The sequence below is a fragment of the Aplysia californica genome, unplaced genomic scaffold (assembly GCF_000002075.1).
Source record: "Aplysia californica isolate F4 #8 unplaced genomic scaffold, AplCal3.0 scaffold00529, whole genome shotgun sequence".
In the NCBI taxonomy this organism is placed as follows: Eukaryota; Metazoa; Mollusca; class Gastropoda; order Aplysiida; family Aplysiidae; genus Aplysia; species Aplysia californica.
Window position 1 is genome coordinate 445,470 of NW_004797799.1, and position 24,708 is coordinate 470,177.

At 38.0% G+C, this 24,708-nt stretch overlaps 1 protein-coding gene across 1 annotated transcript in view; it reads left to right on the forward strand.

Moving 5' to 3' along the window:
- Positions 1-24,708, forward strand: part of LOC101852263 (protein O-linked-mannose beta-1,2-N-acetylglucosaminyltransferase 1) — a 56,646-nt gene that overhangs the window by 8,821 nt on the left and 23,117 nt on the right. Inside the window, exons 5-14 of the mRNA XM_035971884.1 lie at positions 4,895-5,003; positions 5,590-5,648; positions 6,480-6,530; positions 8,104-8,188; positions 8,555-8,681; positions 11,159-11,234; positions 13,768-13,951; positions 18,076-18,185; positions 20,227-20,311; positions 24,109-24,235. Coding sequence (XP_035827777.1) covers positions 4,895-5,003; positions 5,590-5,648; positions 6,480-6,530; positions 8,104-8,188; positions 8,555-8,681; positions 11,159-11,234; positions 13,768-13,951; positions 18,076-18,185; positions 20,227-20,311; positions 24,109-24,235 — 1,013 coding nt within the window. The remainder of the gene's footprint in view (positions 1-4,894; positions 5,004-5,589; positions 5,649-6,479; positions 6,531-8,103; positions 8,189-8,554; positions 8,682-11,158; positions 11,235-13,767; positions 13,952-18,075; positions 18,186-20,226; positions 20,312-24,108; positions 24,236-24,708) is intronic.

Genomic DNA, 24,708 nt, shown 5'->3' on the forward strand with positions numbered 1-24,708 from the left:
GCCTAGAGGTTTAGGTGTTGGCCTCTCATTCAAAGGTCCTGGGTCGGTCAAAAAATTTTCTTCTCTAAAATTGTCTCCTTTCACACCCTTTCCTGCTCTCTAGCAATGTTCTTCCGCCTGCTTTCGTCTCCTCTTTCTGCCACCACCCCCTCACCTCCTTTGCCTCCTCCTCTGGGCTCCTGACTATTTCTGCAGCCTTACTACCGCTACTCCTTGGCACCTTCTTACTGCTGTCTTTCAGCCACACCCTTGATCTTCTGGTAGGAAAGGTCTATATCTAGCCTTCTGAGATGAGGGCGAAAAATCTCTGAGGGAGGGCCTGTGTGCAAGTTGCGCACATTAAAGATCCCTTGGTGGTCTAAAATTTATAAGAGTAGGCTTCGGCTGCCACCCGGGCAAAATTCAAAATTTTCTACCAACTGAAAAAGTTAAATGTGTCCCACACGCTCATATGCTACTACAAAAGGCAATTATCTCAGCAAGTTTGATAATTTTCAGTAAAAGTGAACAATATATTATGAGGATTGATGAGCCGAGACATTCGTATTTGCCTGTCTGCTAGATTCCTGCTCAGATCTTCTGGTCTGGATCAAGTTTCCTTTCTGCTGAGTTGTTTATTTTTTTGCGTGCTCTTTGGTTACTACCTTATAGAATTGGAAAATTGGAAAAAATTCAAAATAGATTTCTCAAGGTTTTGCAGTTAGCTTCCCCCCTTTTTTTTCTGTGCTACCTGGATGAGCTATGGTGACAATAACTTCTACAAATACACACAGACTCATTTAGAAGTACATAAACACATGCACACGCATTTACACACACCAACTCGCATATGTACTCAAAGACAAACACACATACATGTATATTTATATTCATACATACACACAAGCACATACTTACATGCTCACTGCTGTTCTGAAGGTATTCTTTGTGTTTTAAATGTCTTACACTTTGTCATCTTTCGGAGAGATCATCAACTCAGACTTTGCATATGGGTGTTTCATAATGAGGCTGCGTTAAGTATGTTATTTCTATTGTGACTTTTCGAATGCTTTTCTGATCAGGGTACAAACTTTTGTCTGTAACAGCCATAGTCCTTGTGTGTGAAACACACGCAGTGAAACCCGGTTAATACAAAAACAGAATGTGGTGGGGTCAAGTAAAGAGAAACATCTACTGCAGAAGCTATGCAGGTGTTTGTGAAGTATCCCCATTCTTAGTTGAATTGGACTGACATTTCAGAAGCTGACTCCTCCCACAAGTCCCAGATAATGTGTTTTCTTGAATATATGATTTAACGAAGAGGAACTGGATTATTCAAACTGCTTGCTCCCGAAACAAAGAAAGTTTAGTGAAAACTAAAAAGTTATAGAAAGCATTTTGCCAGAGGGATACCCCTCACCCGTCTCAAAAGTAAAACAAATTCAGTGAAAATTCTGTGTTGGAAATTGATATTTGTTTTGGAGTGGCAACTCAGTATGACAGACTGTTATGTGCAGTTCAGCTCTTCTTGTGTGCTTTGGTAGTCAGCTTCTTTGCAGTCCACTCCATCTTTGTTCACTTTAAAAAGAGATTTTATTTGCTGATTGGATTGTGGCCTGTTCTGTTTGTGGCCAAATTATTTATTGCTTCCAATATTCCTGGTTAGAATGGAAAGGTAAAAGTTTTGGGGGTTTTTTGTGTTTGTTTTTTTTCTTTTGTTATTGTACATATTGGTATGGTTATTTGAATTCCTTAGTCTGACCTAAAGTACTAAAGCAATGTGTTAACTGCCCTCCACTACATTGAGTCCCCTGATGGAATTTGGAATTTCAAGTGGCTCTTTACTTCTTGGTGACATGGTTGTGTAGACAATAATCCATTTGGTTTTGGTAGTTGCAAAGGTCTGTGTCCTGGTTCTCAAAGAGTATTACAGTTCCCTAGTGGTGAAAGCATTTGTTTTTTGTTTTTTTCAACGTTTATAATATAGTTGATCCTGCTTTAACGACAGTCTGTCCCAGACAATCAACAGTATCAATGACCATTTCTCCCTTCCCACCCCTGGTTTCTTTTCGATGTTATGATGGTTCTGTTCTAGAGGATCACCTATCTAAGATAACCATTTTTTCCTGGCAATGGCTGGTTGTTATGGACTGGTTTGATTATAATTTCCTCTTCAAACTCGGAGCCAACAACAATACACTCCCAACTTTTAAAGGGGATGAATTTTTGTTTTGTTTAGTGTTATTTATTGGTTTATTCACTGTGTCTTCTAATGTAGAGGCCATCAGGATATTTGCACCTTGCAGCAGAAAGGAATGTTGGACCACTTTTTGTTCAACATTTTCCTGTAAACCTTTTCTATGCTGTTCTACAACTTTTCAAGTATGAAATACTTGATCTTGTAATTTATTTCTTAAGAGAATTGGGTCTTTATTTTATAGCTTAAAAGCTCCCATCTGATTTTTTTGTTTGTAGTTCTTCCATGTTAAATATGATTTTTTAAAATTCATTTCTTTTTGGTTTTTAACCAAAAGCTAGTCGTTGACTGTTTGCTATGTTCCTTTTTCTTTGGTTTTTAACCAAGAGCTAGTCGTTGACTGTTTGTTATCTTCCTTTTTCTTTTACAGGATATGCTGTCCTTGTTTTTCTACCATTTTCTATTGAAAATTTTTATTGGTTAGATTCTGGATAAAAGCTTTTTTGCTTTATTATAGATTGTATCACTATACATTTAGTAATCAAAGTTATAAAGAAGACTAAATTTCAGGGGTTACAGATGTTTTATTATCTTTGGACTGAGCTCTACCAAAAATATGAAAAAATAAATGTGTTGTTGTTCCAATAGATGTGGCTGGTTATAGCTCAATAATCTCAATTGTGAGTACTGGGTTTATTTATTTAGGTGAAATTGCTAATCTCTGCTTTCAATATGACACTTGCTCAACATTACTGGTTCTGGATTGATAACAACATCATATCATTTGATTAATTGAGACTCTCTAATATGACTAATTGCCACTTTCAACAGATCACTTTTCCTTCCTGATGAATATTGCATTTGTATAGTCAAGACTTCTAATAATAATGACTAATCACCACCTTCAAACTAATGCTTACTCTACATGATGAATACGTCTTTTGTGTTATGGTTCTAATCTCCATTTTCAGCATAATACTTTCACTACATGCTGTGTTTCACTTTTACTACTATTTTTACTCTCATTATGTTGACACTGCATACATCGATCTTGAACATGTTGAAATGCTGACATGGCCATTTTATTTAGTTTGGGACAACAGATTTGACAGAAGTTATGAACATTTTTTTAACATGGTATGAAAAATCTAACCGCTTTTATTAAGACTGTTTTGGATTTACAGTCGAACCTGTGTAAGACGGAATCGCAAGGGAGCCAGAAAAAAATTCCGTCTTTGACAGGGGAATTTAGGGGGAGATGGGGGGGGGGGGGGGGTTCAAAGGCCTAACAGGTGGGATCAAGGATCGCTGTCCAATCGGCAAGCAGTAGTCAAAATTTCACACCTCTCAATTGCTATCCTGTCTGATAATGACATGCGTCAGTCTTACTTATCCAATTACCACCACTGTCTGACCTATTAAAAACAGAAACGTTTAAACATCTCCTTTGCTTCCACCCATAGTCCCACCCACCAATGCCACCCCTCACTGCCCTCATGTAACAACGATTCGAGGAAGTATTTTCTCGGCTGGCCGTACGATCAGGACATCAGGCATTGGTCAGTCTAATTTCACACCTCTGGCTTCTGGCTACCCAGGAAAGTTTCCGTAGTGGCTCGCTACTCGAGCACATTCACGGAAAGTCGTGGGATTTCACACCCACACCACCCTGACCATCTGCATCACTCAGGGCTCACCTGATGGGGTAACATCTACCCTCTAATTGCACCCCTACTCCCCTTCCTTGCCCAGCGGCATAGCCATAGCATTAAGTTTAGAGCCGGCGGAACCAAACTTGCGAGTTTTGTTTCAAATCAGGGTTGAGCGGACAAAGCATTTTCTGTCTTAGACGGGTAAAACCCTGGGAAGGGAGCCGATTTTTCTTTCCGTTTCCGCATTGGACAGGTTTCCGTTTTATACAGGTAATTAAAGAGGAATATGTCAAGGGCTGAGCGAGGAGATTCCGTTAAGACAGGTTTCCGTTTTACACAGGTTTCCGTTAAGGCAGGTTCGACTGTATATTGTCATGCTATTTATTGAGATCAGCATTGAAATGTGTTATGCATTTTTTATGTGAGAGTCAAGACAACTTTATTTTTAAAAGAACCTTTGGGAGGTATACAGTTTTTGTTTTCTGTGTATTGTGGACTCATGATTTGTTGTTGAAAGGAGCTCTTTGCTTTTGATGGATTTTTTGTACTTTTTACAGTCTAGTTCAAAGCAGTAAAAAGTTAACCACTTTAAGAGTGGTAGATAATGTTTGACAAATATAACAATTTGTTATCAGTTCCCCCCCCCCCCCCCCCAAAAAAAAAAATAAAAAAAATTTAAAAAATATAGAAGAAAACTAGTCGTTTAAGAATTGTATTTTATCTCGGCCTTTTTGTGAATTGTAAGGAACTGTTTGTGGGAAGTAAAGTTATTCTAAAAAGCACAACTAGACCCCCCCAAAAAAGATTGAAACTGCAGGCTGTAAGGTAAAGGTTTAAACTTTGTTTTTTGAAATGTTTGAGATGATGCTACATTTAAAATTGTGACATATATTGACTGCTTAGCGTAAGATTCCATCTTACACCATTTTGAAAAGTGACGTTTGACGGAGTCTTACACTCTGAGCAGTTAATATGTTTTAGATGGACAAAAATTGGATTGTTCAAAATTGATTGTTGTAAGCGTTGTTATACCTGTTGGATAATTGCCACTGTTTGGTCTGATCAGATGAGTGTGACGTGAAGTGTCTCCCGGACCAGTTCTCCTTCTACATCCGGTCTGGTGAGAAAACTCCGGAGACAGGACGTGGGCCGGTCTTGTGTTTCCAGGGCAATGTGTGAGTTTTTGCCTGAGCCTGAACATAGATACAATGGAACCTGCTCTAAGGGCTGTTTGTCCAAGACAATCACCTGTACAGTCTACCATTTCCCTCCTTGAGTTTTTATCTGTATTACAATGACACTGTCCAAGATGTCCACCTGTTTAAGACGAGCACTTTTCTACTCAACACTGGGTGGCTCTCTTGAACTATTTTAACAGTATTACTATTTTCACAAACTGCTGTTTAAATGAAATAAATGTAGCATAGAATACAGCTACAACTTCTGTTTGGTGTTTGTGTAGCCGCTCATTTATATTGATGAAATATCATTACTACTCCACATCACCACAATTTTTCTGGAAATGTTGGTCTATTACTATTAGAGTTTGTCTTTTTTAAATTGTTTTTTTGAAAGAAATGCTTTCCTGTATTTCAATTTGTTTAATGTTTACTGATATCAGTATTAGGATTTTTATTATAGTGAAATATCAGTTTCTGAACAAATATTGGATGTGAGTTGTTTTCTTTTTCTTTTTTTTTTTTGCTGTTATAGTGTTTACCTGACAATTTTTTTTCTCTTTTCCCTCTATCCTGTGTTCAGGTACATGAGTAGTGAGATGAGGAATGTTGGACGAGGATTCAATGTTCTCCTAGTGGACTGTGAGTATATATCTATCGAAAGTTGGTGACGGCATCTGTTATTGTTTAGATTTATGGATATTTCTAGAAATATTAGAAAATAAGTAATTTTAATTACATCGAGTATTGTTCCCCTCTCCTTTTTTTTTCAGTGAACGTGAACTAAATCCAAAGTTTATTTGAGACATTAAAAAAAAAAAATTTCCTCAAAATATGTAGTATCTACCTGGGTTTTGGTTTAGAAGACTACATTTTTCATGTTTATTGCTGTAAAATGCAGGTAATATAAGAGATGATGTAGGGCCTTCACATGATTTGATAGCTTTTGAAAATTATTCCTTAATGCCCTTTACCTTGATCCTTGTTTTATGTACTGCAAGTTTAATGGTTGTAAAGCACATCGAGCATGCGTCTGTGTTATATAAATGTAATTTTGAGCCTTTTTCTTTTCTGTGCTCAGCATCTTTCATTCCAATTTCAAAACACTTTTCTGTGTGGATTTTACTGAAAAGAGAAAAACCTTGATCAAAGACACACAAAAGAATGTACATTTGCAGTTTGCAATGACACTATTGCTTTGGAAGTCACCAAACTTTGGCAGCCGTTTTCTCTCAAATTTTCCTCTGACACCAGACAACCCTTACCTCCTTTAATCGAAATTATTTTCTCTTCTGTTCAAGATAAATGGGGGTTTTTTTCATCAAAAGCCAAGACGAATGAACAAGTTTTTAGATTACACCAGTAACTCCATATGTCAAAAAATTGGATTCCATTGTCACGACACAAAATTGAAATTGAATTGCCTCAAGAATATATTGTAGTTTTGATTCTGTTTACCTCCTTTTATTTCAGCAAAATCTCAAGCAGTCAAAGCTGTAAACGTTTTTGACACATACGTGGATGGTATGTACCTTAAAATATTCAGTCACGTTGATGTCTATTTGTGTAGGTTTTTTTTTCTTTTTTAGTTGGGGAAAGAATTTCACAGGGTAGATCATGTGTATGTTTTTCAATGTCATATTGTGTTTAGTGTTTTTATTTGTCTTTTCTACTGCTCTGGGTGATGTACCTTATATGTGTAGCTTGTGTTTGTTAATGGTTGGAGGACTCGTCATTCTCAGTTTTGGTGTGCTATGGTTGGTGGGTGCTCTAGTGTAGATTACTCCTTTTATATGAATCGTCTGTCATCCTTATCTTTTCTCCTTTTTTGTGTTTGTTACTCTCTTGTAACACCTCTAATCTTTGGCTCTTTATGACCTAAGTGTGTTGCAAGTGCTGTAAAATGCTTACTTAAAAACCATTTAAAAAATGTAAAATACTGAATTTGGTTGTGCTGTTCTTTTGATTTTGGATGTAAATTTGCGTTATGGTTTGATTTCAAAGAAAAAAATAGTCTACTTTGGGTTCTGAAAGAACAGCTTTTTATATCTTTTTCTCATTAGGGGAGTGCCTTGAAGATATGAACATTTGGGAATGTGGGAGAGTGTTAAGTATGGCAGTTCTTCTTCATGGTTGGAAACAATTTGTGTATTTTGACAGTGATTACTTACATTCTATAGGACAGTTCTGATTGTTAGGAATGAAAATCATAATTTCATCCAATTGATCATTTTAAATACGGTCGAATCTGTGTAAGACAGCCGCCCATTGTTTAGGAGAAAAGTGGCCGTCTTAGGCAGGACTGATCAAGATGAAGAAAACCAACCATTCCTTTCTGAGGTCCCAACCGAAGATAGCTTCATTGTTGTTGCTGTTGTTGTAAAATGCTGTTTTTGCTGGGTTATTATTTTTTCTTTTGTTGCTGCTTTCATGCAAGGGTGACAATAAAACGAAATGCGTCAGACAAGGAGGACTGAGTGTTATGATAAAACAAACCCATGGGTCACCACCACTCAGAGAACGACCGACACTTCTGTCACAAGTGCATGTTGACGCCCATTGTTACTTTGTTACAAACTGGGTAAACAGTGACCACTCATCTTACTTACGATTTGTGTATGAGTTCTGGGCGGGGCTTATGGATTATGAGGGATCGCACGCTTACCTCACCAGCGGCTGAAAATTTGTTACCTTTTGGTCAACAGTGGGAGGGGCCTGCGCAACATGATCGGTTGGAGGGACTACTTAACAACGACAAGTGATTGGATTATGATGGCTCGCTCACAGCGCCAGGGGCCAATGCATGATTAATGACAAAACGTAATGGAGTCTCTAAGGTGGCTGTCTAAGACAGGTGTTATTACTTGGTATGATAGGGGCTATGTGATAAAATATGGTGGCCATGGCCGGTTTGGACAGGTGCCCGTTTTACACAGTTAAATTATATTTAAAAAACGCAAGGGGGGGAAATGGACAGTGGCCATTTGTACAGGTGGCCGTCTTATAGAGGTGGCCATCAGGGCAGGTTTGACTGTATAATATCTCCTAGGACCCTGAAAATTTAAGTCTATATGTTTGTTTATTTTGTCTTTTCTAGAATCTTCTCTTCTCCGTTTCCTAAAGAAAGATGCCAGAGAGGATGATATCATCATGCTAGCAACATTTGACGACGCCTCCACCAAGTGAGTGTCATGACTTCTGGAACTTATATGTTTCAACACTGATACTTGCTTCTTCTTTTTTCAAGACAGCTTAATCTTCCAGACTTAATGACTTACTTCCAGGTAGATTTGCTTGACAACAGTACTATTTAATTTGATATTTATCCTCAGACACTTTTCTTGTTGATAAACAGATACTTCATGATTAAAGCACGTAAGTTCATTTACGAAAGCAACAAAACAAACTTGTCTTAATGTGCTTAATTTTTTTCTCCTCTCATTTTCTTCCTTCCATACTCTTCTTCCCTCTCCTCCCTCCCCCCCCCCCCCCCTCCACTTCACCCCTTCTTTACCACACCTAACTTCTTTACTTTACATCCCCACCAGTCTGAAAGAGTCAGGTCGCCACTGGCTGTCCCTGTTTGGCAGTTCCCTGGTTTCTCAGCTTGGCTTCAGAGACAACTTTATCATGATCGGACACCGGGGCCTGACATCCGGAAGTGCCATTGAATACGTAAGCTCATTGACAGTTGTTTGTCTCCTGTTTTCGTGTGTACTCATCTGTCTCTGTCGGTATGCAAAGATAATGAGTGCAGAGGAGTACTCTTTTGCTCCTTCTACTTTTATTTGGTGTTTGTTTTTGTTGTCCTAATCTGCGATATATGGTTGTTGCTGTGCTGATGTGCCATGTACCACAGCTCAGGAATAACATCCAGCCTACAACAATTTTTGACACTTTTGTGTTTTTCGAATTGTTACTGTCGTATAAATCTAATCAATGAGTGTTATGTCCTTCTATTTTGTCGAATTTTTCTATTTTGTTTGACAAAAGTACTGTGAGACACAAAAACTTCAGCAAAATGTTCATGTTATTGCAGTGGTACTGTGTGGTTTGCTATCTTCTCATTCATATCTCCTGTATGGTTGTGCATCTGCAAAGGTGAGATTAAGAGGATGTATTTTGGAGATAAAACAACTTCATATGTTATTAGATACTGTTCTTGGAAGGCTCAACTTCTCCTTCCTAAGAGCTGGCGGCTGGAGTGATTTTGGTTGATGTGCTTGGCTTATCGTTGATGTACAGGGTTTGAACCTAATTATGGTTTGAGTTTTATGGTCATCCTCTATTTAAATATATCATTCTGGTAGGGCCAACTTTTATGTTACTTTTTAGAAGAAACCACACATTCTCCAGTCATCAAAATTTAAGTGTAGATAGCATTCAGTATTTTCGAGAGCACGATGGAGCAAGATTTTCATGATTTTGAGCTTAAGAATTTATAAAATCATAGGTTTCAATTGCTATGTATTGTTAGGATGAACAGACCTGCCACTCATCCCGATTTAATCAGGATATCCCGATTTTTTGCCCCAAATCTCAAGCATCCCAATTTTCCCGATTTCAGTCACAAGTCTCCTGATTTTTTGTCGTTGCGTCTGTTGCATCCGATTCTTAGAAAAAAATATTTAAAGTTCTGCAATCTCTTTTGCTTGGAAGCACTGATTGGACTTTTTATCGGCAGGAACTTAGAACGCTATTTTCTAAAGCATCTATGCCGAATCTAGTAGATGACTCACACACCTTATTTCACCTAAAATCTCGAGTATCGATTTTGAATTCCGACTTGGATTGGATACGCTCAAGATCTACTTTTGCTTTTATAACCCAGAATTCTCAGATGGTTTCCTGATTACTCTAACAATTATGACATGGGCCTTAGAATAATCTATTTGTTCTTCTGCCATTGCTTTAAAAGCGAGCTTCGTCTGAGTTCTGGTTAGTCGGACCCATCGTCATGACCTGTCTGTGAAACTTTCAAACGCTCATTCGCATCACATGACATGACCTCGTACATGTGAGTAGCGCATGTGTCGGGGACCGTCGGCTGTGGAGATCAACAAGGTTCATTCACAGCGGTCGCTTTGGTAGAGGTGTTTTTCGGGACTTGACCAGTGTGGGGGAGGGGGGTATTTTTTTTTACACTTGGGCTTAAAGTGCATGCCGTGATACAGGTCCTACTAATTGAAGGGAAAGGAATAAAAAAAATAAATGAACAACGTTGGCGTGATCTTTTTTTAGGAGGGCACCTATATATAATATATATGTATATATATATATATATATATATATGTATATATACGCGATGAAAGTCGAATGTTGTTACTGTATGAAAACGCTGACTTTTTTCCTGGATCATTAGAGTAAATGTGTCAGCTATTTTAAAGACTACAAGAGTTTCAGCTTTACTGCAACCTGCGCTCCCCCAGTCTATCCAACTCCCGACTTGAGTACATATATGCTGTCTTTCAGTTTTACCTTTATTTTGAAGCCCAAACGTGAACTTATTCCTGCAAAAGCTTTGTCTTGCATACTTGCCTCATGAAAGGGAACCAGAACCCTTCCCCAGTGCCCCTTATGACTGATTTGACATTGATCCCGATTTTTTTCTCAAGATCCTGAATTTTTTACTCTAAAACATGACTGATTTGACATTGATTCCGATTTTTTTCTCAAGATCCTGAATTTTTTACTCTAAAATCCTGATTTTTAGATTTCATAGAGTGGCAGGTCTGGATGAAATACTCCGGAACTGAGCCATTGCTTTCCAATTCCACTTTTTAAAAAAATGTCAACATACGTTCTTCAGTTGTGGTTGAAAACTGAAAGGATTGATGCTATTCAAATGTGTATAGGTAGCACAGCATTAAGGGGGTGGTCACTTACCTCAGAGGAAGAAAATGAACTTGGCAGAAACAATCCTCTTTGAATTGTGCAAGGACTTGCATTGTTGGCTAAGATAAAAAACCCAGTGCCCTTAGCTCAAAAGATACTTCTTTGTGGCTATCAACAATGGACTGTAATAACATAGACTCATGTTGTGAGATTTTATGAGTTTTAAATTAAAGTCCATATATTGCTGAGTTGAGAAAATGAGTTTCCCCCAGCAGAATTAATTGTGTTGCCCTCCTTTCTCTTTTTTTTCTTTTCAGTACAAAGGCAAAAAAATGAGAAAAGACGATGCCTTTGCACCTCCGATTGTCAAGGCTGGATGTTTCTCTTTTCCAAGTAAGAAATCTGAAACCTATTTCTCAGGGGGGTGTCTATCAAATGGGATTTTCAGATAGATTTCCTAGCTCCTAAAGTTTGACATTTTATCTTATTTTGCAAATATCATTTTCTGTGAAGCTTATCTTGAATCCCCCCCCCCCTCCCTTGAAATAACTGCTTTGATTGATATCTGCCTTGATAATGTTTTACTGTGATCAATGTACTATTTAACATCCTTCCAACTTGTAATGTCCAGTTACTAAAGCTATTTTGGGGATGGTTGGAAAGTAGTACTAGTGGGTCCTACTTCTTTACTACGCTTTCTATAAATCTGTCTGTCGATCTTGTGTTTTTTGAACTCTAAATTACTATTGCTATATCGGTGTGCTTCTCTTTGACCCAAACTCTTTCTTTTTCTCTGCCGTAAATTTCTCAAGCAAGAAGACAAGCAAATGAAAATGTTTTAAGTTCAGTCCTTCCCACTGCGCCGAAAACTGGCCGAAATCGTGCCTCTTAGTGTCCCAGGCCAGCGACATCTGGAAGTCATATTAAATCTCCGTCCGAACTGCTCCGTGCTGGGTTACGTGGGGTTCACTGGCCGCTCCATTGCACATCAGTTACAGGCGGGCAGGTCATGGCGTTATCGACACATTTGACCCTAATTATCGACAGTATCCTCACTCTAACCACGAATTATTACATACAAAAAGAAAAGAGCAAGATTCCCCGCTCTCAGTCTGTGAAAACCCGATCTCAATGCGACGATATTTGCCGATGTTACAGTGTGTGCAAAATGTTCTGAATTTCATTGAATTTAATATGTGTGTGCTTCACTTAACTTTAAATTTCCAAAGTGCCCGCTCAATCTCAACAAATTTTGGTATATGCACTGATGACATTTTGTGCTTTACGTGTGTAATTTTCATCATTGTTGGAAGAATAATTATTGCAACATTAAGTCGCTTACATCTGATTCTCATCCAGTGCCTTGTTATTTGGCCCCTGCAACTGTGTATTCTGGATTCTATGCTGTTCTAAGTTCGACAGTTCTCCGTTAATTTCATAGATTGTTGTTTCTTTGAAAGGCAGACATATTTTTGCTTAATGTGTATTAATTTCATCTTTGTAGACTGAGGCGTGTTACGATATTAGGTAGAATCCATTAGCCCGTGATTCATTTCTAACAGGTTTACTGAAATCTCCCAATGGAACACACACACGAGAGACATGCCCTCTCCCTGAATGGACTTTGTCGCGTTTGCGGGTTTAAGAAGGTGACTAAGTACAACAGAGGCTGAAATAAAAGCTAGGACATGTGAGTCACTGCACAGGGATATTTTATGATCCAATCATTGTTGACAAAGAGCACACTATAGGTTTGATTTTTGACTCTCTCAACCAAGTATACAGTCAAATTCGTAATGACATTTCACACAGCGCACCTATTCCGAAAACCTCTATTCCAGTAATTCAGACAGCAATAGACACATAGGGCCTACATGAAGCTGTACAGAAGACATTTTCCAAAAAAGAAAATTCAAAACAGCATATTTTAGAACAATATTGCATTCCATTCATGGCACAACACAGCTTTGGCTTGGGCTTGCATGGAGAATAAGGAACCGAAAGCTGTCACCAGTCTATTTCGAAAATTGAAAAGCGGGCTCAAGGCATCGTAAACAATACGGAAAAACTAGCATTTGTTATGAACGCACGGCGCCATAGATAAGTGCAGTATAGATCTACTGTACAAAATGTGTAAATAGATCTGTGTCATTAATTTAATGAAAAATACTGTAATGTGAATTTCATTTCAAGCCCGACTAATTTGACTGTTGAACGAAAATGCGAAAATGTTGATTATTAATCTTCCAACATTGATGTCCTTTGGTAAGTAGATACCCACATTGATTGTCTCTATTGAGAGCGAGTTTTTGTGAATTTCATTCGCCACTTTGATAGCTACATAACTTTTAATTTGATGTATATTACCTTAATTACCACCTATAAGACACCTGTATTTGATCACATGCAGTTAAAAAAACTATACTAGATATCTTCGTTGCGTTTTCACAAACTGTACATTGAAAGTAGAAACTCAAAGATGGAACATTATGTGTATATTGATAGCTCTGCTTTCATTTGTGAGCGTTGAAGCAAAACTGTAAAACTGCCATGGTATGTAACCCGCACATGGAGTGAGCGCATGTAGGCTGACCGGCAGCTGACCCCGGTCATGCTGACCTAGCAGCGTACGGTCTGACGAAACTAAACGACCGCTGAATCGGGGCTGTGTTCCTGACATCTTTGCAATAGTGTAACACCCAACCCTTTAGATTTGAAGAAATTAATAACAATTTGTGGTCTGCTTCTTGCTCCTAGCACAATCTATTGATGTGTGGGGTGACATACAGACATGGTGTGATCGCATGGAAAGACACCATTGCCACACAAAAAAGTGAAAGCACATTGTAGTACAAAAAAGCCACCATTTAGCGAGGAAATTATTGTGAGTGTCAGTACGGTTCATTATGTGTCCTGTGTTTCCCAGTGGGTAGCAAGGTAAGCATGGAGAACACAATGCCAGAAGTCCTGCGAGGTGAGAACATTAAGCTGGGGGATCGCCATGACAACTGTGGACTGCGAGAGTCGTGTGCTGATGGGAGTGTGGCTGTGGCTGTAGACACTGGTCAAGGCAACTTGAGGAAGCCCAGCATCTGCGTAGATGGATTTATGTACGTATCCCTTGACCTGAAATGTAAGGATACTCTATATGTATAAATAGTATGAGTTTGGTTCTCTTGCAGGAAACATATTTCATCATTGAGAATCACCATCTTTCTGCTTGGTTGATCCTGTTCGGGGGGGGGGGGGGGGGGGGGGGGGGGGTAAAGCAGTCCACCTTTTACTTACAGTGATTACTTTCTTCACTTTAGGATTAGCTTCATTGTTCAGTTGAATCAATGACTTTTTACTTGTTACAAATCGCAGGGGTTTAGTCCAATTGATTTTTTCAGTTAGGGGAGATTATTCTTATTGGTAGGTAACATCTAGGGTCACAGTGTGGTAGCAGCTATATTCTTCCAGGAAGGGGGAAACGGTGGGCTGTGGTCATCATGATGCATGAATACATGAGGGAAATACACTTTACTTTGATAGTCACATGCTTGTTAGCACCATCCATACATACACATACTGGGTTAACTCTTTTTATGCGGGCTACGAGTATACTCGGAACGAGGACCAGTCCGGGCTACGAGTAAACTTTGAACAGCGATACGGTCACGTCAAACAGCTAGTTGTAATCCTACTACTAATGGTACTAAGGCCAAATTTTGCTTACAGTTTATTCTCAGAAACTACCCAATGAAAAAATATGAAACTTTGCCAGTACTCATAACTTGAAACGTAGTGCTGCGCTATTGTATTTTCATTAAGATCAAATGTGTAAGAAGAAAGCCCATTTTAAGTTAAATTCAGTCCTTCTGTAGCGATTGCCATCATTTGCTTCGACATTGTATATTCACTGTGGAGTGCCGTCTGCGCCGAAGGATATTTTGTGTTCAGTGTGTTCGTGTGGATGTCTAGATCTAATATCTCGATCAAGATAAAAAATCATGAAAGTATTGAAAGTAGATTTGTCCTGCAGTGGATTTAGCGTGCACGCCGAAGGAGAAGTGTATTTTGTGCACAGTGTGAGTCTAGTTTGATGAAAGTGACTCTGATTCAAATGCCATAAATTCCGTTGTGGATGATAACGAACAGGAATTAGACTCATCTAATAGTGTTTCAAATCATGGCGAAGGGGTCAGTACTGGAATTTGTGCAGTACCGATGGGTAGTGGTAGATCTATAAATCCAAGGGGACGTCGTGGGCGCGGCAATCAGGGTCAAGTTGGAGGGTGAAAATACACCTCAAAATCTACATGGTGCAATTGGTGTAATTCCTAACCACATACATTTACAAAAACTACATTCAATTTCGAATATAACTGCCAAATTTCCTTAAAACCTAAGAGTGAATATAAGAATTACTGCACTTTGAAATATATATACACCCTGAATTCCAACTCATTTGGTGTTGCGACTCCAGGACGGGTACAGAGTCCGTGGGGGTACGGCCAGGACAAAAAGAGTTAAACAATGTGAGAAAGTATTTTCTTGACAAAGGAGAATTATTCTCTTTACTGATTATACTGATAATATTCAAACTCTATTTAATCGTGGTTAAGTCCAAGGACAATTGTCCGAGGAAGATGACTAAGAAACAATGATTATAACAATGGTGTATATGTGTCTCTGCCGGTCAATATCAGTCATATGAAGGAAATTTCAAAATTGAGTTAACATCATTTTCAAAAACTGTCACCTGTCCCCTACAATTTGAAACAAGAATGAAGTAAATATGACCATATTTGACGAAAATACTGAACTTTTAATTGTGCGAGGTGAGGAAACACGAAAAGAAGAAAATGGCCTCTGAAGTTAAGCAACATGTTTCCATAGCAATTGGGGTCTTAGAATTGAGATACAGACTTGAAATTTAGCATTTGTCTTGGCTATGCCACTACAAGGTAACATACAGAAGTAGAAAACTATTCATGTACAGAGAAAGAACTTATGGACAAAACAAAATTTTCACGAGAATGAACTTCATGTCAAATGCAACAAAATATTAGCATTATACTTGGTACCAGACACCAAACTTTCAAAGTAACTGTATGTCAAATTCGTCTGTTTCTTATGAAAAGCCTATGTCTCCTGAGAATTTTGGTACCATACTTTTACCTCCCAGTCAATGTTGAGGAGAATGGCAGCTGTTTCAATTTAACATAATAATCAAATATTGCTGAAGTCGCTAACTGGCTGGAACCCCATGAATGACAGATAATAAAAGAGTACCAAGCGCACCAAACATCTCTACATTAAGAGAATACCATCATTATAACAAAGAAATGAAGCATAATTTTTTTCAAGACTGTGAGATCATTACAAATCAGTATTCTATTGCCTCAAACACGATGATCTGTCATTATTTGAATGAAAACACCGAGCATTGTCTCGGCCGGCGCCGCATTGGTCCCCGCTGCGAGCGAGTAGCCTATATACTGTAGTATACTGAGTGCTCCCCGGAGTTTCGCGGAAGGATTCAGTCGAAATAATTCCGAGCCGATGACTTTATTCTAATGGAAAAAGAACTGTTCTTTCCATTGGTACCTTTTTTAGCCGGTATTTTACACATTTTGTGTTTAAAATGATCTTCGAAAACTTACACGCTTTTTTTTAAAGGTTTTCTATCCAAACGCCAAAAGCCAAAAATAATAACCACGGGAAACCACGCTCAAAGCTGTATAGTTCTCCGCCAATGAAAAGACGGTATTTAATCATCAATCTTACTGCAAAGCATTCGAATGCATGGGTGTCAATTTTGAAACGGCTGATCTTGCATTCTGACCGCGAGGGGCTTCCCTTTCCACTGCAATTCTCTAGCTCCAAATAATGGGATATACAAACAATATACACTATTGTAATGAAGAAAGTCAGAATTTTTTCAAAGTGTTCAGCATTTGGTGTTTTATAGCAAAAGAGCAAAGAAAAGAGATCTGAATTGCCTCCATTTTATCGAAACCACGCGCCCGGAAGGCCGCGAGTCGGGCTTACGTGCCGTGTTTATGCTACCTAATTATACTTTTGCAATAGCACCATAAACACACGAGAGCACACACACTCACACACACACACACACACACACACACACACACACACACACACACACACACTCACACACACACACACACACTCACACACACACACAGTCACACATAAACACACACATACAAACACACACACGCACACACATACATATACACACGCACACACATACATACACACACGTACCAACACACATATACACACACTCACACACACATGCACATAGACCGCCTCGGTGGCCTCTTGGTAAGGAGTCCGCTTTGAGAGGTCTAGAAGAAGGTTAATTAACCTTTTAAAAGCACTAAAGCACAATAAAAATGAATTTTTAAAGTCAATCCCACTGGATCGCTAACAACAACAAAGTCAATCCAAGTGTAAAACTGAAAGATCAGCATGATAACAGCTAGGAGGGCACACCCACACAGTAAGCTGTTTACGTAAACAAGCTTGAAGTGAGCTAGAAGTTACCGTTTTACCAATCGGAGTTGTTTACATTTGTGACCATTCATGCTCGAAAAGGGGTCAAATCTAAAAATAGTTGCGAATGAAGAATGTTGAAGCAAAGATACTCCACTAGTGGAGAATCTTATGTTGAAGCAAAGGTGGTCATGAGGTAATGGTTCTAAAAATAATCTCACAGCTGCACATTGGCAAGGTCCAAATTCCTTTATCTCATCACCCAAGCTTTCAACAAACCATACACACTCCCAAAATTAACCAAAATAAAATATTTATTGTGGATTATAGTTGTTTAGTTTTATCTTAAATGAAGCAGAAGACATCAAACTTTCAATAGATCCAAAAAATAAAAATTTCATGAAAAGTCACTTTTTTGCCTTTCGAGCCTCATAGCTGATAATAGCACATTGCGTCTTACGACTGATATTGAGCGGGGGAGACAGATATGCACTTCCGGCCAAATGGTATTTGATTTTACTTTGTTTATTAATTTGTCTCATAGATTTATATATTACCATGAATGAGTTCCTTTCTTTTAACTCAAGATAGTTTTTGTGATCATATTTATGGAATGTCTTTGGGGGATTTTGAGAATGGATTCGGGTGCTCTCTTTGTCTTTTCATTTAACTGTTGTTGAAAGCCTATATTCTTTGGTCAGTTTTTTATTACTTTTTTCAAAATTTTCAGGCGAATGGACAACAATGTGAATGATGCTGGCCGTGGGTTTAACGTTGTTGTACTGGATCCAAACACTCTTCAGCCTACCAAAGTCACTCACATGGATACATACACTTTCGGTACGGTGCTTTTGCATATGTCACTCTCAGTGAGTTTTTATTATTGAGGCCTTTTTTAACTAGTGAGGTCTAATAACATTTTTAAAAAAAATTGCTCTTTAATTTCTCTGGGGAAATTTGGTTTACAATGGCATAATATATATTGTACAAACATAAATATGGTACATAGATACATAAATAAAAAGATACATACTGAAACATACAGATAATAATAACAACAACTACATTTTCCGGTAGTGGCATCTCTTCGGGGAGGATTCAGGGAGGTTGGACTGCCTCACCCGCTCCCCAAGGGAGGAGGTGGCCCTGGCAAAGAGCACGTTCTTCTGGGCTCCAAACATTTCGAACAGATGGGCTACCACACACACAACTACATTTGTGTGTGTGCCGAAAGAAAGATACCAAAAGTCGGATTGTCACCATTTTGAGTTAAGGGTTGTACCTTATTGGAAATTCAATTCTGAACACGAGAGTTTTTTAATTTTTTAGATATCTCAAGTGCTTTTTGAGATATTGCACGTTTTGCGAGGTAGGGTATAAAAATATAATTTTGAGAAAATTAGCTTTTAAAAATGTGAGAACACATACAAAATTTGAAAGCAACGATTTTTTTAATGCATTTTTTCATGGAAAATTTATTTCCAATATGGCATTCAGTTGACATCGATATCGTGAATGGAATTCAATGATAAAACATAGCCGGGAAGAGAACATGTGCTGCAACAATAGATTTTACAGTTTTCTTTGTTTTTATTATACCCTTCCCTCAAAATACAGTCAAACCTGTGTAAGATGGCCACCCATTGTCAAGGAGAAAAGTGGCCGTATAAGACAGGTGGCTATCTTAGGCAGGACTGATCAAGATGAAGGAAACAAACCATTCCCATCTGAGGTCCCAATCGAAAGTAGCGGCATTGTTGTTGTTTTTGCTGTTAGTTTGTATTTTGTTTGTAATTTTTATTTTGTTGCTGAGTTAGCGCAAGGGGGACAATAAAACGAAATGTTTCAGATAAGGAAGAATCGAGTGCCATGTTAAAACAAACACATGGGTCGCCACCACTCGGAGAGCGAGCGGCGCTTCTGTCACAAGGTCACGTTGATGTCCTTTATTACTTTGTTACAGACTGGGTAAACAGTGACCACTCATCTCACTTACGATTTGTGTATGAGTTCTGGGCGGGGCTTATGGGTTATGAGGGATCTCACGCTTACCTCACCAGCAGCTGAAAATTGGTAGCCTACCTATTGGTCAATAGTGGGAGGGGCCTACGCAACATGATCGGTTGGAGGGACTACCTAACAACAATGACAGGTGATTGAATTATGATGGCTCGCCCACAACGCCAGGGGCCAATGCACAATTTATGACAAAAGGTAATGGAGTCACTAAGATGGCCGTCTAAGACAGGTGTTTTTGCTTAGTGTGATATGGGTTGTGTGTTAAAATATGGTGGCCGCGGCCGGGTTGGACAGGTGCCCGTTTTACACAGTTAAATTATATAGAAAAAACGCAAGGGGGGAAATGGGAAGTGGCCGTTTGTACAGGTGGCCGTCTTATAGAGGTGGCCGTCAGGGCAGGTTTGAATGTAATTCAAAATTAAACATTTAGAAGTCAAATCAATGAAAACCCTTTGAACACATTGTAAAAAAATGTTGGATCATCATTTTTTTATGAAAACATATTTAGGTAAAAAAAAGTGTTTTTTGTCATTATCAGCCTGTAGCTCGAAACGGTCTGGGGCGACTTTTGGTACCTTTCTCCAGGCGCACACACATTTATATAGCTGTATGTACTTTACAACTATTATACCCCAGCAGACTCTAAAACACTCAGAAACATTCTCCGTTTCTCGGACAGAAATTCAACAAGTATTTAAAAGATATATTTGAATGATGGATATGTATGGCTTGAGACAGATATACTACAAACATGCCATTACTGGTCACCACTGTGCAGCACCCTGTTTTATGACCTAAGGTTGTCTTGTCTTGCTCAAGGACACACCCCAGTGACCACCCACCTAAACCTTTATTTTTGCAGACAGCACAGACCTGGAGCTGTTCCTGGAATCCCTGGCAGACGGGGATATTGTCCTTGCTGTTGTTGCTGACGACGCTTCAAAAAAGTAAGTTTAGGAAACACGGGTGTGTGGTTGATGGGAGAGAGCTCTTGTGTGTTCTGCTGCCTTTACTTGTCTTCAGTGATACTTTTTCCTTTTCTTTTCTTATAGAAATGTGGCATTTTCATCATGACTCATCGTAGACTTCTTCTCTTTTTTTCAATAGTTGGTGGTGTAATGGGGATTAAAATAAAATACTGTGTAAATAATATGAATGAGTCTTTAAATCAACTCATTTCCCAAGGGCTGTTCTCAGTGGCTGGCTTGGACACAATAAACTCCCACACTCAAGTCACAACATCCATACATAGTCATTTGTAAATACATGCAAAACGAAATTAAAAACCATCATTAACTGAACACAATGACATCCGCATGATTTCGGCATCTTCTCGAATTGTTTTTCAGCAAAGGTTGACCGTGTTTGTAGTGTTTGCATAATTTCTTTTATATCGATAATTTCTTTTATTTCACACCTGGAGTGTCTTTGGAAAATGGCCAATTGCCCATCAGTGCCTTGTCATATCTTATAAGAAAAAAAAGTCAGTTCTGATTTCTTTGATTGCAATCGATGATGCACGTGACAACACTGAGGATGATGGATTTAGTGTTTATGATTAAGGTAGAAAGGATGAGACAAGTAATTCATGCATAGACCAAGTCTTGACCCAGATTACCATGATGATTCTAGTGATAGCCAGGGAGCTATCGCAAAACCTGGACCATCCATTAAGGGGGAGGAAGATGTCTTGGCTTAGAGCGGAGAGGATTGAAGAAACTGATGGCATAAGAAGTGAAAGTGAAGCGGTTGTAGAAAAGCAAGAACATCAGTAAATAGAGTTTGTTTTATTACAGGCCTTAGTGTAGGCCTGTGTAAATAGTTGCATAAAATTTTTTTTCCTCAATATGATAAGTTGTGTGATAAAAAAAAAATGACACAGAAAAAACAATGTCAAATTTATATAACATCTTCAGAAAGCCTTCCTCAATCGGATTATCTTTGCTGGAATTAGAGTTTTACACGGGTGGAATCTCACATGACTTCTACGACCTGAGGTTCGGGGAGAACATTTGTTTCATTTTTTTTTTTTTTTACTATTTTTCTTTGTAATATTAAACTTTCATAAATAACAGGACACACTTTTTCAAACCGCTTTTGTATGTATGCTTGGGAATAACACAAACCTTTGTTTTTTGAAAGTCCTGTTTTTGGCACTGTGGGAATTTGGCCTGACCACCGTGGGGTTCAATTTGTTGAAAGATTTCATATTTCTCTCCTTTTACACAGCCTGAAAAAAACTGCCACAAGTCATAAACACACAAAATTAAAGCCAATGGCTAGTGACTTATGTTTAAAAAATGTGAACTGTGATTTCAATCAGAATGTGCTCAGAAAAGGATGTGCTCTCTTGTGGCTTAACAGCACATAAGTACAAAGGCATGCAGTGAGTATGGAGACAGCACCTCATAATGGTTTCAGTTGACGTTTGTCTTGTTCACCAGTTATACAAATGAGAATTCTTCATATTAATTTGCCCTGCCAGATGATGCAATGACGAGCTTGCTATTGGGCAGCAGTCTTTTTTTTTCGTTGGACAGTTATGATAACAGTTGTGAACACTCAGAAATTATAATCCATGAATTTAATCATTGGCGATTAAAAGCCATGGGTCTTTTTGAAGTTGATTGCTGGGATTCACCAGTCTTTTAGTGTTATTCTTGAAATGTCCAATAGAATTTCATGTGTTCAATTATTATTATTTTTTTCAATGAAATAAAACTTTGAATGTTTCCAATGTAAAGTATTCTGAAAATGTCAAGGGGTATGGTCTCTGTTTTTATAAATTTCTATAAAATTAGTATGATATTTGTATGTATTGTGAATGTTCAGCAAGATTTTGTGTAAATAGGTTTTTCTCTCAAACTTATGGCATTACGTTTTTTTTTAAAGAGAATAAATCATTAAAAAATTAATATTTAGCCTCTCTTCTCTCTTTTTTGTATGTCTGAGTATGCCAGTTATAAGTGTATTATGATCACGTTCATTTATAGTCATGATAAAATTTCAAGATAAATGTAGTATTCTAGTGTGCATGATGTTTGTGCCTGTAGGTCTACATGCACTTTTTATGTTAATTGTTTAACTATATTTTTATTTCCTTTTTCAAGACTATGATTTTTCCTGTCAGTAATTGAGGCACTATGTACAAGAGTTAAATTTTTCACCTATTTGGAGACCAAATGTACAATGTGGATGGTTGTTGGAATCTCTGGTGTGGTTTGCTCCTTCTCTTCTATCAAACATCTGTCATCCTTATCTTTTCTCCTTTTCTTTGTATGTTACTCTCTCGTAATTCCTTTAATCTTTGGCATTTATGGGACCTAACTGTGTTGTAAGTGCCCTAAAACTCTTACTGAAACTTTGTAAAAAAATGTTCAGAGCTAGTGCTTATTTTGGGATAATGGAGTTGTTGTTTCCTTTAGTGACATTTGAGCCCAGGTTGATTTGCTACTTACTTTGTTCATTTACCTATTGGTGTCTTGCTTTCTTGGGTTGGATGTAGTTCTTTTCTCTTTTGTTTTGTTATTGAAGTAAACTTCTATTACTGTAAGGTTACGGTTATTGCTTTCATGTGTGTTGGTTTGCCACAAGGTGGAAATTGCTTTTTCACAGATGCTGCAAGATTTATATTTTGTTATGGAAATGTTTAAGTTGCTGTGTATATGACCTGTTCTAAAGTGCAAACTTGTAGTCTTTTGAGGGCTGCTTAAAAAATTCAGCAAGCTCTCAAAGGTATTATTTGAATATCAAACATCTGTGGTCCTTATCTCTCCTCCTTTTCCCTGTATGCCTTTTCTTTTTTAAAACTCCTGTGTATGGCTTGAGACAGCATCATTAATTCATGGAAAGCGAGGCTTGGCTGTCTCCTTAATTTAGTGTATTTCTGTGATGAACTGCAGTTACTCCTTGAATGTTGTAATTGGTTCGGGCTTGTTGGGAACCCATCATTTTTCTGCACCTTTTTCCCCAGACTGTTGATTAGATAGCACCCGAAATATGCCAGCAATTTTTTAATGTACATTTTATATGCTTGCGGCTTATTCTTAATCAGACATTCTAGTGCTCACAATTATTGGGTTGCTTTTAGCTAAGATAAGTTGCTGAAAAGAGCTTTTATTTTATCTCTAAGACGGAACAAGGAGGAATGTTTCATCTTTCACCCTCCTCTGGTCAGCAAGAGTAACCCTGATGAACATTGAGTTACTAACCTTTGTACATGGTGTCAGTTGAAAAAAGATACATTGGTTCAAATGTATCTGAAAGTATACTGAATTGAGATCTGGCTTTGTGATGGAGTCATTTGTGATAGCAAATTTGTTAAATTTTGGATATTTTTATGTTTTTGTTTTTAAGATGATATTTTTTAAGACTGTAATATTTCCCTCTTTCTCTTAAGAAAAAATATTGCAATTAAAAGTGGAATACTTGAGAGCCTTTTCTTTTACCGAGGGTGACAATTTCTCTGTTTCATAGGGGGGAACTTGTAAAAAAACTGTTTCCACTGTTTTCAAACTTTTAAAAAGGACTTTTCTATCGGAGCTCAGACTATTTTTGTAAAAAAAATTTTATGTGTCTCAGTTTTAAGAGTTACAAACAACTATGTGTTGCAGTTGATGATGATGATGATGATGATGACTGGCTTTGCATGGTAGTTTTTCTAAATTCAAATGCTGTCTGTATAGTGTTCTGGCACCATTCCACAAACAGAAATAATCTAAAATGTTTCTACTGGTGTCTCCAGGCTGGGTCAGAGTGCCAGGGACTCCCTAAACCAGATTGGTAGCGGGCTTATCCAGAACCTTCGCTTCCGTGACGTATGGTACTTCATTGGCCAGAAAGGCATCCAGGGCTTCACCACCATGGAACAGGTATGTGAGGGAAAGACTTGGTTGTTGTGACCTCTTGGAATAAAGTAGCATTTCTTTTGGCATAGGTTTGGACACTATGCTACCCTAGAAATACAAAGTTCTGTCTGATAAGTACCTTGTTTTCAGAAATTTGAAGTTTAAAATTTTGAGCTTCTCAACTTGTCAGGCTTTTTTAAATTGAATACGTTGAATATCTTGGTAACCACTCCAAATAATTGTAGTCATCTGATGTCAGTTACTGTCTACACATCTGATACCGGATGTTTAGTATTTGTTCTTGCCAAGTGCTACTATCGAATTGTTCATATGTTGTTCGGTTCATTTGATGTGATTTGATTGTTTATTATGGATCTTGTACAATAGATCTGCCTGTGGAGGAAGTATTGGCAGATCAGCATAATGTTGTAATATTTTGTTAATAAATGTTACTAAATGTTAAATCGACCTCAAAATGACTTAGATTTATTCATAAA